The 13,201-nt window shown below is 38.8% G+C and overlaps 1 protein-coding gene across 2 annotated transcripts; it reads right to left on the bottom strand.

Moving 5' to 3' along the window:
• Positions 1–1,116: 1,116 nt before the first annotated feature.
• KBTBD8 (kelch repeat and BTB domain containing 8) lies at positions 1,117–12,869 on the bottom strand. Of its 2 annotated transcripts, XR_013336708.1 has the most exons (5): positions 12,850–12,869; positions 12,060–12,270; positions 7,332–8,446; positions 3,743–4,388; positions 1,117–3,087 (listed from the first exon to the last, which is right to left on the bottom strand). XR_013336708.1 is itself a non-coding variant. In XM_077770610.1 (4 exons), exons 1-4 carry the CDS (start codon positions 12,863–12,865, stop codon positions 3,925–3,927), a joined length of 1,806 nt encoding a protein of 601 aa, XP_077626736.1. In that variant the 5' UTR covers positions 12,866–12,869; the 3' UTR covers positions 1,117–3,924. The 2 variants fall into 2 exon arrangements, 1 of the variants encoding a protein (XP_077626736.1); XM_077770610.1 differs by having other exon boundaries at positions 1,117–4,388.
• Positions 12,870–13,201: the final 332 nt, after the last annotated feature.

Here is a 13,201-nt window from a genome sequence, read left to right as displayed (position 1 = left end):
TTTATGGAGCTTACATTTTNTGTTCCTCAAAAAAAAAAAAACACAAAACAAAACAAAAATAAAACCACTCATTGAGTGCCTAGTATATATGCTAGACTCAGATCTGAGGTGCATAATGAATAAACAAATTCCTTGCTTTTATGGAGCTTACATTTCAATGGGCAAGACAGGTGGTACAGGTGAGTAGAGTTGGAAGGAGAGTTTTCTATTTTCCATAAGATGATCAGGAAAGTTCTGTCTGATTTTAATAGAGGCTTGAATAAAGTGGGTTGTCAGGGCTTCCTTGGCTAAAAACACAGCAAGGACAAAGGCAGGGATGTTGGAAGGGCTTGGCATGTTTCAGGAACAGCAGTCCGTGTGGCTCTCATTCAAAAGGGGATGGGAAGCCATCTCCTGGAGGAATATGAGCAGAAGAGGGATGTAATCTGGCTTAGGTTTTAACAGGATCACTCTGGCTACTGTGTGGAGTACAGAATGGATTACAACCAGGCAAGGGTGACCGAAGGCAGACCAGCTCAGGAGCGGTGCGTTAAGCCAGACAAGTTAGACCAGTTTAGACTGCGGTGATAGTGGTGCCAATGGTACATGGTCATAGTCTAGGTATATATTTTTTAATTTTTTAAATGTTTTTATTTATTTTTGAGTGGGAGAATGACCAGAGGAGGGGCAGTCAGAGAGGGAGACCCAGAATCGGAAGCAGGCTCCAGGCTCTGAGCTGGGGGCTCAAACCCATGAACCCTGACATCATGACCTGAGCCAAAGTCGGATGCTTAACCAATTGAGCCACCCAGGCACCCCAGAGTCTACGTAAGTTTGAAGGAAGAGGCGACAGAATTTGATGATGGACTGGATGTGAGGTGTGTGACAGAGGAGTAGAATAACAAAAGTTTAGGCCAGGACAGACACATCCAAGGAATTAATGGCATAAGCAAGCTTGCTTTGGAGTTTAAAGAGCATTGTATAAGGTGATATTAACTAGTTAATTGTGTCTCAGATGCCAAAAATTTGAGAGATTAAAATCATATTTCATTCCACTATGACAGAAGGTATTGCATGTTTTTCACCAAATTTTAATTCCATAGAACTCTCTAGTCAGAGGTCAAGTTACAACAATGGTAGTTTTTAATCAGAAAAGGTTTTATTATAAGAAACAATGCCATCAGGTAAAAATGCAAAAAATTGTGCAATTATGGCAAAATGTTTAAAAATATCTACACATTTGCCCGCAAAGGACTACAGTACTTACTACATACCTGAGCACTGAACATTGAATGCCATTTTAAACTGCTTCACAGAGGGAATCTGATTCCTTGCAGAGCACACCCTCTTCTCATGCACCCATGAAATCAGCCTGATGCTTAAGCATCATCTTTGTAGGATAACAGAAAACAAAGGGGGAAAATAAAGAATACAATTTCTACTTTCCTATAACATCGTTACACCAAGTCCAGTTTCCAATGTGTAAAAAATACATAGGAAAGTGCTACATACATTCTTCAAATGCAAAAATGAAGTTCAGGTGGGACTGGCATATGTTAGCCTATATTTTAATTCTGTAGTCCCCATTGTGCCTTTTACTTTTATTCTCATCATACTATGCAAATGTACCTTAAATATCTAAACACATACCCACACAAATTACTAATATTAGTTTTCTAGGACCTGCTCTGAAATTTTAAAAGTGGCAAAATATCCCAGTTATATAATTTAAACAAATAGTTCTTCGTACAAAATTCAATATATATTCTACTCCCATAGCAAATTCTAAACCTCGGCTTTGACACACTAAACTTAGATCACACCCCCAATATAAATTGTTACAGCAAAGGATCAACTGTTGTGCAGATGAACAGAATAAATCTACTGCAGAACTGACCACGGTATATTGTACCCCTATATGTCACACGGCACATGTAAATCGTTAACTCACTGTTCTATGTCATGTTTTCAAGTAACACATTTTTCTAAATAAATACAGAAGATTGTCAAGAAGCGGCAGGAAATCTTAAGGTATTCAACAAAGCTTTCAAAAATAAATTACATGAACATCTCTTGAAAAGTTAGGGATCTTTGTGTTGTCCTCCTCTCTGCGATGCAACACTGTAAAGATGCTTCAAAACACTCACAGCAAAAGCCCCAAAACGGCATGTAGATAAAGGAAAACAGAAGAAAAACTAGAGAAAAACAAGTGGTTGACAAAATTTCTGAAGAGATTACAGACATACTATCAAGGCCTATGAGAAACCACATATCCAACTTCCCCAAGACTAGATTTTAAAATGTTAATTCTATAAATGCTGTCCACTTTAAATTCTACTTCAGAAAACGTTCCTCACTTGTAGAGGTCAAGGACAAGCTGTTTGGAAAGTTTCTGAAAAAACGAGGTATGTGAGGCAAAGAGGCAATGTTTTAAATTTGTTTCACAGTATCACATGACAATTTGTGCAAGAGTTTCTAATACAAACCATGCCAGTTTGTTTTCCTTAAGAGAATCAAAATGTTCTACTTGAGGACAGACTCTGGGCTATCTGTCTACCCTTTATCAATTATTCTAGGCATAGTAAAAAACAAGTTACTGATCCAAATATCTGCCGTAGGTATTACAAGTGAGTTGGTTTGTCCTTTACGTTAGTAACTGACTGACTGTTAGAAATTCAGCCATTCAATATGAAAAGTGATTTAGTACCTATAATGCTATAGTTCTACTCACTCACCCTTTTCCTTCTCAATCACCTTCAGCTAGAACAAGGTTTGCAATGTAAAGATATACATTACTGTTAAGTGCAAAAAAGAAAAAAAAAGTGAGGTTTTAATGGTCCTATGTAACTTAAAAGCCATTAAATTAGACCACCGTAGGAGTTTCATGTTTCTGGAAAACAAAAATGTAAAAGCAGGTGTAAAACTTCACATTATGCTCTGTGCAGAAGAGAAATAAGTTAACTTTCACTGTACCGACAATGAAGGGGTGGGTAGAGGATGGAAAAGGAGGTCAGGCAACCAAATGGCCTGTGTTAGTGCAAACTGAGTGTAATGTCCTCACTCTTCTGGGTCCAGTTAGATATCTTGCTATCATGTAGGCGGAGAATCCTGTGAAATCACAAGAGTTCAACAGGTAAAGTACAATGTCACAAAACTAACATACCACTTTGAAAGGTAAACATAGGCTCAGACAATTTAAACCGATCTAGCTATACACATGAATTCACTTATACTAGCACCAGCCACCTGTGAATTTAAGCCCTTCTCGGGATTTGTAAATAATGAGACAGTGTGAGCACTTGAAAAAGTTATCACAAAAAAAGCTACTTTAAAACTTCAGCTTAACTTAAACTTACGTGGCAAACAGGGAACAATTAGACTAAAAGCTCTCTCTTAAGACATATTTGTTTTCCTTCAGCCTACTCTAATAACACATTTAAATCTCAGTACACTTGAAAACAGTACACAAATGTGTGTATATATGTATATATTAAGAATGAGGGTCTAAGTTAGTGCTTCTCTGTGTTGGAGAGGTCACAGCTAAAGTCCTAGTGATATTGCCTCAAATTTTTACCCGTATTTAAAATAAAAAGTCACATCAAATAGGTTGGATGTCTCTAACCAATAATACCCTAATTGCTCTTAAAAGAGTGCATAGTTGTTGGTTCATCTGGTAGCTCAGTGATGAATTATCACAAAATTCTAGAATGAAAAGGATTACTTTTATACCAGAAAAAAAAAGCTGATAATTGCACTTTGTTACCTGTTGCTTAATGAAATGAAAACATCACAAGGATGAAAAGAAATTCCTCCTACACCATAATCTTTAAGAGCACCCACTGCCACGTATAAACTCTCTCAGCTTCTTGAATACTGACAGCACTTCTTGTCTCATCGTTTCCCCAAGCCCAAGATGCCAGTGAGCTCCCTAAGGCCTGCTACTCATTAAAGTACTTTCTGAAGACACTGGGGATAGAGTTTAGCAACAGCACATTCAAAATGCCGGCCAAGGTCCCAGAGCCGATCTGGGGTCTCGTACACTTTCATCCACTGGTCAGTGATGTCATCGTATTGATAAAGGGAATTTTTCCTGCTGGTTCTGAAGACATGTTCTTCAACGGTCACTTGAGTAGCTCGAACAAACAAATGGAGTTTATTCTGGAAAAGTACCAGTTTAAGGTATGGATTTATGGACTCGTCACATGGAAAGTCCTTCTTCCGAGTCCATTTATTGAGCTCAATATCATAGGCTTCTACAGTGAACATACGCTGATGATTTCCACAGGTTCCAGCTATGTAGTAGATAGAGTCCTTGTATACAGCTGCTAAGCCCTGGATTCTAGGCACAGTCATGGGGGTTAAAAAACCCCAGTAGTCTTTTTGAGGCTCATAGAAGAGGAAAAATTCTCCTAAAAAGAAAGAAAGCAAAAAAGAAAGAAAGCAAGCAAGAAAGAAAGAAAGACAAGAAAATGTATATTTACATGTCTCTTTTTGGTTATATGTTGAAGAGCCCAAGTTTCCAAATATTTCACTTTCTAAAAGATTTCTTGTATAATCTCCAGAGATACATTAGATAGTATAAAATAGCTTAAAATGTCTTTATTCCATGGCAGATCTGAACACACAATATTATAGTTAACCTGGATTGGGGAGGGGTTTCTAATAGGGAGGGAGAAGGAGTTCCTTTGGCTTGAAGGCAGAATAATAGTTGAGACCTTGGCTCCATTTATTCTACCCACTGGTATATTTCAGAAAATTTATTTTAAGCAAGCTCTAAAAAAGCATTATTACTAATGATCAGCCAGTACGATCAGAGTACATATACAGGTTCATCATGAATAAACCACTATAAATTTACGTGCTAATTATTTAATTAGAATATAGCACATGGAATTGTTCAGATGTGTGTCTACGGGCCATTCATATGTTTACTTTAGCACTGCTGTAATGCAAAGACAAATACTTAGGAGGAAAAACCATGGCTTTAACAGGATAGAAAACACATTTCATGGAGTTGAATTTGGGTCACATTTAATTCGATTTTTATGATAAAAGGGGGTGCAGAGTCAGACTGCCAATATAAAAATGTCTGCATGAATTTAACTAGCAAAGATTTATAAGAGTTTGGCTAATTCTAACAGTTGTATAAAAACCTTGATTTAAAAATCTGGACCCTTTATGAACAGATTAAATGCTACTCCAATAGCCACACATAGTACAGCATAAGCTTCTGACTATTTATGTCAACTTTATTTATATAAAGAGGCTTTGTTTAGATTAGAAATACCTACTTCTAAATTGAGCTTCCCCTTGAAAACTGTTTAGAGCTACATTTGCTCTTATCTACAGATTTAACGGACTACTCAGTAGTCGTGACACTATAATTTCCATTTTTCTCAGAGGAGCTTCTTAAACTACCACCTTTTCGTTGCACATCACCTATCCTCACTGACTTTTAACAGGATTCTTAATAAAGACAATAGAAATGAAAACTTTCTGGGCTGCCTGGGTGGCTCAGTAAGTTAAGCCTCTGACTATGGCTCAGGTCATGACCTCATGATCTCCCTGTCAGCCCAGAGGCCACTTCAGATCCTCTGTCCCTCTTTCTCTACCCCATCCCTTGCTCACTCTCTCTCTCTCAAAAATAAACACTTTAAAGAAAGAAAAGAAAAAGAAATAAAAACTTTCTAACATGTACTACCTCTCTACAAAAAAAAAATTATTTTTTGAGAGACAGCATGAGAAGGGGAGGGGCAGAAAGAGAGGGAGAGAGAGAATCCCAAGGAGCCTCTGTGCTGTCAGCACAGAGCCCAATGTGGGACACAAACTCATGAACCATGAGATTGTGACCTGAGCCGAAATCAAGAGTCAGATGCTTAAATGACTGAACCATGCAGACACCCCTACAAATTTCTCATAAAAAGGAAAGAATACAAAGTGAATTTTTAAAATCTAAAGTCCTCTTTAAAAGCTTAACCAGTAAAAGGCAATTAAGAAAACCTTTAGAGTCTGAGATTCCTCTTACATAAAATATAATCTCAGATTAAGCAATGTTTATTCCAGCCCTGAAATTCTATGAATTCATTGTTATTTTGCTTTAGAATTTACATTAACACATAACCTTTACCTTACAATCGGGAATCTTTTAATTAATTCTGTCTCTACGCACTAACTAGTTACCCAGTAAGACCAAAATCTATGTAGAGAAATCTTCATCATATTGGAGAATATAACCTATCCAACCATACTGGACAGATTATACATCCATTCTTTTCCATTATGCAGCAAGACCAATAAACCTAATCAGGCCCATGTTTCCATTTAACTAAAATAAAGTACTAGACTGTTAATACTCCTTTTGGAGAATTAACTTGATATTGAAGTATAGACAAATGGGTTCAGGCATTTTCTGTCAAACAAATGATGAGAGTATTTTATTAAAGTAACAGTGTGAGAAAAACATATCTAAATAATTATGAAACACAAGATGAGGAATAAAGATGTTGGTAGTGTTATCACTGCATTCAACATCCAAACAACTAAAATGTTTAGGAAACCAAGCACAGGGAAAACATTATTTATCACAAATTAGAACCTTGGATCAATTATCTTATTTATACTCAACTTGGTCATTCCTTCTACTACTACTGCTACATCATGTTTGCCAGAGTACTAGCCTTCGGTAGTTTAAACAAAAAAATGTTTGAAACTAAGTATATTTGATAGTCCCTCTTAATCTGTAATAGCAAATGCAAGAAAAAGCTGACATCCCACATTTTTCAGTGAAAAAACGAAAACATATTTTGAAAGGTATCATATACTACAGTGAAATTAAAATCTTAAGACTATAATTTCAAAATCTTTATAATTTAGTTTCATGACCTCTGCAATGATAAGGTTCATCACAAAATTCTTTGTTCTTTTTTCTCTTTTAAGCTAATCCAGTTAAGTGCCATAAAAAGTAGTTGCTATATCTCCTGATTATGTATTATGGAAGAGTAAAAAGACCTGTATCAGACTTATTCTCTTAGTCTTAAAAACGGCTCTAAAATAGTTCTCCCCAGAAGGCCGAACTAATATTTATCAGATTATGTTTTCAAAATTACTTATTCTAATGATGTCAATACCTAGTAAAAATATAAAAAGCTTACAGGCTCATTAAAGATGCCTGTCTCTGTGGATTCAAAAGTTGATGGTTTTTATACATCATTTCAAGAATAGACTGTTCCCACCAACAGTTTATGATAAGAAAGCCAGAGGAAGTCCTCAGTGAACAAGAACTAGCACCTGTTTTAGTAGAAGTGGGTTAATCTGCTACCGTATCATAGAGAATAAATCACTCAGGCACCTACCCTGTAAGACATAGATCTTCTCTTTGTACTCCACAGCATTATGAAACTCCATGGCGACAGGCATTGCGCAAACGCTGGTCCAACAATTCTCTCTGCTGTCATAGCACTCCACGGACTTTAGTGAGTTTCTCCCGTCACCTTCGTAAACACGACCTCCAATCGCATACATCTTGCCACAGCAATACACCAGTTTACAGCCTATTCTGGCTCGTAGCAGCGGGGGTTTGGGGAGCCACCTGTTGGTAGAATGGTCATACATCCAGAAATCATTTTCTGCCTTATGGTCGATGGAGACCTCGCTGCTGCTTGGCCTGTACCCTCCTGCAATGTAAATGTCATTGTCTGGTGATACGAGAATCCCCACTTCTCTTAGATCATTTGGTGGTTTGCATAGTTTAAACACTCTTCCTGTGACTATATCTAGACAAGGCACTGTTTGCTTCTTTCCTGAGTGTTTGTGGGCAGCATCAAAACATATGATCATTTCGGAGGCAGTCATTCCAAGTCTCTGTGTGCAGCCGTTGGTACTGGATGGGCCCTTTTCTACATAGCTTTTGGCTATAGCCTGTGCAAACTGAGGTGGAATTTTCTCTATAAAGGCATCCTCCATCAGAGGAAAACGTATGCATTTGGCAAAAATTTCTGGAAGGTGCACTTCTCTTTCATTCTGTTCATGTTCAAACCACCTTACGATGCTTTCATAAACATGCTCTTCTCGGTCTACGTTTAAATCATCACTGTCCAGTATACTTATCAGTTGGTCTTTTGTCAGCTGGAGAAACTCTTGTTCTTTGGTGACACACAGAAACTTCTTACGAATGTATTCTTTTGATCGATCTCCGAGTTCCTGATGACCATAATGATCAGCAAAGATGAAGACACCAATAGAATTCTGTGGGTCCAAATGACTGATCATATACTTAGCACATTGGTCTTGGATGGAAGGAATCTGGAAGATGCTAGCTGCAGTGAACAAGGCTTGAACATTGGCCTCTGTCAGAACAACTCTGGAGGTGTAGGCATAGTTCAACACCAAATCCATGGATTCAGCTTCAACACCAACTATTCGAACTTCTTTTTGAGTACTTTCTGTAAGGCCGCTAGTGAACATGGATCTAGGAAGGAAAGAGAGGTTAATACTATATGTGCACTCCATATAAAAATTATTGTGCAAATATTTTGAAGTATACAGCTACCACAAAGATAACCTTTGAAACTGAATAATATTTCCTAATGTGTTTCCTGATATTCTGAGCAGGGGTAAAAGTTGATCATCTCACCTAAGGATTTAGTCTGGTTAATCGAAAATCCTACTCTCAGGGCCAGTCTACTTTACGCCAACTCTGAGAAAAAGAATATACCTAAATATAGCACACCGAAAGATGGCATGAAATATTCCAGGACACCTTAATTTCCTTGGAGCCCCTATCCAGCCTTCTTATCAACTGCATTAGGGACTTGAGATCTTAACTCACCAGAGCAGTAAGAAAATTTAAGAATGCATGCAGGGTGTCAATATAATACATTAGCGTGTACAGACTGATTAAACTTTTCATGTCTCATGGGAAATGTACAAGGCAACTTATCCCCAAAAATAGATCTTTAAACATCTCAGAAAAACAAGATGTTCTTCAGAATTTCATATTCTCTACCTACTCCTTTCATCTTCTGACTGCTTCCTTCATCATTATAAGGAACATAAAGAACATCATTTTACTTTTCCTTGGACATTTTGAAAACCTTTGCTTGAAAAAATATAGTCAATTTTTTCAAAGCTACCATATTTTACCCATGTATATCTGAATATAAATAGATTATAGTAGGGTCAGTATAATGTGTACTTCTAAAGAGTGTTTAAGAATTAATCCTCTGGAGATGATGGTTTTGAAAGTCCCAACTCTTTGCCTTTGAAAGCAAGCTTTCTTTCTTATTTATTTGTTTGTTTATTGTAAACATCTGCATTTGTGGGATCTTCTTGGCAAAATATTAAGTAGCCAAAAGCCTGGCTCTGTATTTAAGTATANGGACTACTGTTAAAATTAAATACAAAAATCAAATCAAAGTTCTTATAAAAAGACTTTAAGAAAAGGGCTGTTTGCCCTATGGTTAATAGATGGTTATTGAAGAAATCGATGTTAACATGTTAACATTGGTGATAAAGTTGTTTATACAGATCCAGACCCCTCTCATGTTACAGTGCTACGCTGTGTAAAAGAAAGAAAATAAATAAAATTTATTTATATATTAAAAGTAAAATTTATATATATATGTGTATATATATATATATATATATATATTTCTCTGTAACTGGTTAATTTTAAAATTCAATGAGAAACACTGGAGATATACATGGGTACAAGGACCTAGCTTGCTGCCTGGGTTAACCATCTCTGAATCCTATTTTGACTTCTACAATGTAAATTTTAACTTTAATATCAAACGGGTTATTTTTCATGATTGAAAACTAGATGTTCCAATGTATGAGCTGGTTTTCCAGTTCAGGTGCTGAAAAACTCAGCTATACAGCTACCAATTAAAAAGAAAAATAAAGCCTTTCATTAGGCAAAGATTAACTCCCAAAGGAGAACATTACCACATACCCCTTTATCATGGGAACGCTAGTGACTTGAATAGGCTGGCCTCATACACAGGAGCAGTGTGACACCTGATGAGTTCTCTGTTCTCATAGGTTCTTTCTGTAAATGCCACATAAAAATGAAGTGTTTCCTTGCACAAAATCCTGAGCAGCAGAAAGTTTCTAATAATAATGCAAATTTTTAATTCTGACAAGTCACTGGGATCCTGACCCAACTATGCCAGATTTCAAGCTATGCTTATTTTTCCACCAGTGATGCAAGACGTAGAAACCGTTAACTATGTCTTCCTAGATCTCACATAAGGAGCAGCACTAGTGCCAAGAAATGTCTGGACAAAAAAACTCTTGCAAGAGATAAGAACCTAATCCTTAAGTTTTCTAGCCAAATACCTTTGTCTGAATTCACCTATCTTATGCCTAGAAACTTTTCCAAGCACTTCCTTCCTTTCTTATAATTAAGAAAATCTACTGCAGCATATTTCTTTTAAAGGGATTAGTCTAAGTCTTCAAAACTAATTTTAATTAAGTATAAAATTTAAATGATACAAGCCAGACTATAAAATTTCAATAAAACACAGACATTTTCACTTTCAAGTTTCAATTTTTTTTAACTATTCAAATCTAAGATACAATAGAAACTTCTGAAAGGCAACTTTAAAAAGGACCCACTCCTGTTCATTTAAAGTCAAAATAGTGACTGAGAAGCTTGGCTCTGGAATCAAACCCAGCCTCTGCCACTTAGCTGTTAGATGACTTAGGCAGGTCATTTAACCTCCCCGAATCTCAGTTTTTCACATTTAAAATGGGAATAACTGTACGGAGACAGAACTGTAAAGATATATAAAGCAGGACAGGTAAAGTATAATGAGCCCAGGACTTGATCAGTAGTGATCGTGACATGTATTTAAATCCATAGATGTACTAACAATATCTAATGGACAGTCTGGATAAGCAAATCTCACCAGGCAGTTTCCATTAACAGGCCAAACTTCCTACCTTCTATGTGTATCAGTTTCTTCTTTTTCCCTTCCAGCTCACTGCCTCATGATGGTTAATACTTAACCGTCCAATGACCTATCCCTAGGCAAGTCTAAATGGTTACATCATAAGCATCAGACTGAAGTGACTATATTTAACCCAGTATTCTGAGAAAGAGGAACCAGAAACTACGGTCTGGAACACAACACTGCTATATGTCCGATAAAGGTAAGCACCTTGAAAAAATAAAACAGTACCTTAAGAGCTCAGCTGAGAAAATTAGTTCACCGTCTTTCAGACACCATTATTGAACACTGAAAGGCTTAAAAACATGAGCACTTGAAACCAAAGGAGTTAAACGCAAGCAGGAAACTGTATCAGTGATCTTTTCTTAGAGTCTGAAATTGTTAGACCCAGGTTTTGAAATTGTACTGTTCCAACTTTTTGATACACAAAGAAGAATGCAATGAAAATGAAAACTTCACTTAAAAACACTTCTGGAAATCTTAGAAATAATCGTGAGTCTGGAGCCTAAGATACATAAAAACTGTACTTCATTCATTTTTATTTCATTGCTTTTACCCCTGTGGCATTAAAAAATCTACTAATGGTGATGTGTTTTCAAAGGAACGTGCTAATAAGTTTTAAATTCTAAGAGTCCCATGCACCAGAGAAATAAGTGTCACGGATAAAGTTTTGTAACAAATTCTAGATCAGCACTGTCCACTCCAACTTTTATCTGGGCTGTACAATAGGCAGCTACTACCTCCACGTGGCCACTGAGCACCTTAACTGTGGTTAGTTTGTCTGAGGAACTGGATTTTTAATTTTATTTAATTTAAAACAATGATGTTTAAATTGCCACACGTGGCCTGCGGCTGCCATACTGAACAGCACCATTCTGGATTTTGTATATACCGGAAACAAACAAAAATATATTCACTCGCTTAAAAAACCAACCACCTGAATTTTAGAAGAATCCATCAAGTCAAAAACAAGGGCTTAATAAAACAGGGCCTGTTACCTATTTTAAGAAAACAAACTCGTGGGTTTCATTTCACTGTTTCACCTCCGTGTTATAATCAAGTGGGCAATACTGAGGGCGAAAGGGAACTCCGTGCGGATATCAACAGAAGTTTCTACCATCATCATACCTGAAGTAAGGGCTGATTGCAGCAAGAACGTTTCTATGACAGGAAAATGTTTTCCCGTGATCCACTTCCACTACAATGTCTGTCAACTGTCCTTCATCGTACATTGTTTTGAGTTGCTTAAGAATACTGCACGCATGGAAGGGGTCCATGGCATCACTGGCTGTGTCTGAAGACGGAATCCCATTCGGTGTTGGGGAAGGCTTACTTAAATCTAGGAGAAAAATCGTACAACCACAAGAAGTTCGGAGCCAGTTACGGCGTTCACGCTCCCCCCGCCCCTACGAAAATACACAAATGTGTGTATATATACACCTTCAAAAGGGACCGCGGGGTAGGATCTGGGAGGGACAGAGCTGCGAAGCAAGTTCCAGCACCAGCCTGTTCCTCCGGGAGCCCGGCGAGCCCGAAGCCCCGTGCTCGCCGAGGGACTGCGCGCAGAACAGTCGCGGCGTCTGCGGCGACTCCGCCGAGAGCCAGAACGTCCCAGCCGAGAGCGGAGGGCAGGATCCTCACGAGGTTAGCTCGATGGAAGGCGGCCGCCAGTGCCCCCTCAACCGCCCGCTGAACGCGTCGGGGAGGCGGCGGGTACCCGGCCTCCCCATCGCTGCCCAGCCGGACCGCCCACCGCCCTCCACGCCATCCATCCTCCCTCCCCTCATCCCTCTCCACCTCCCCATCCTTCTCTCCGGCTCCTCATCTCCACCTCCTCAGCTCTCAGCCTAAGCCTGGACCCCGGCCCACCACCTTCCCCCCCCTCCCAACACACCTCCCTAGTCACCGCACGACCCACCTGCCGACGCGGCCATTTCTCTACGGGGCCCGGCTCCAGCTATTTAAAGAGGAAATGTCATTTCGCTTCTCTCGCTCCCGGGTTCCGGCTCTTCTTAGCTTCACCTGGCCAATGGGGTGGCCTATGCATCCGGCTCCGCCCCTAGCCTCCGAGTTCCGTGCTCCGATTGGCCGGGAAGTGCGCAAGGCGCTTCGGGAAATGTAGTTTTATTGCCCCCGCTCCCGCGTGGTCCGAGTAGGGCGNGACTCACCAGCCTGTGTCTGTGGGGCGTGCAGAGCCTGCCGGGAGAGGTAGTCTTCTAGCTGAGGAGAGCTGTCATTCGGAGGGGCTGGGGTAAGGAAAGCTCTTCAAG

The sequence above is a fragment of the Crocuta crocuta genome, unplaced genomic scaffold (genome assembly GCF_008692635.1).
Source record: "Crocuta crocuta isolate KB4526 unplaced genomic scaffold, BGI_CrCroc_1.0 scaffold126, whole genome shotgun sequence".
NCBI classification, from domain to species: domain Eukaryota; kingdom Metazoa; phylum Chordata; class Mammalia; order Carnivora; family Hyaenidae; genus Crocuta; species Crocuta crocuta.
The sequence above is the reverse complement of the archived record's forward strand: the minus strand, read 5'-3'. Positions and strand labels throughout refer to the sequence as shown.

Excerpts from the sequence above, each read along its gene's own strand:
- KBTBD8 (XM_077770610.1), bottom strand. Across the intron at positions 8,447-12,059 it reads GCAATCAGCCCTTACTTCAG|ATCCATGTTCACTAGCGGCC; the intron begins GTATGATGATGG and ends TTTCCTTCCTAG. Across the intron at positions 4,389-7,331 it reads GAAGATCTATGTCTTACAGG|GAGAATTTTTCCTCTTCTAT; the intron begins GTAGGTGCCTGA and ends CTTTCTTTTTAG.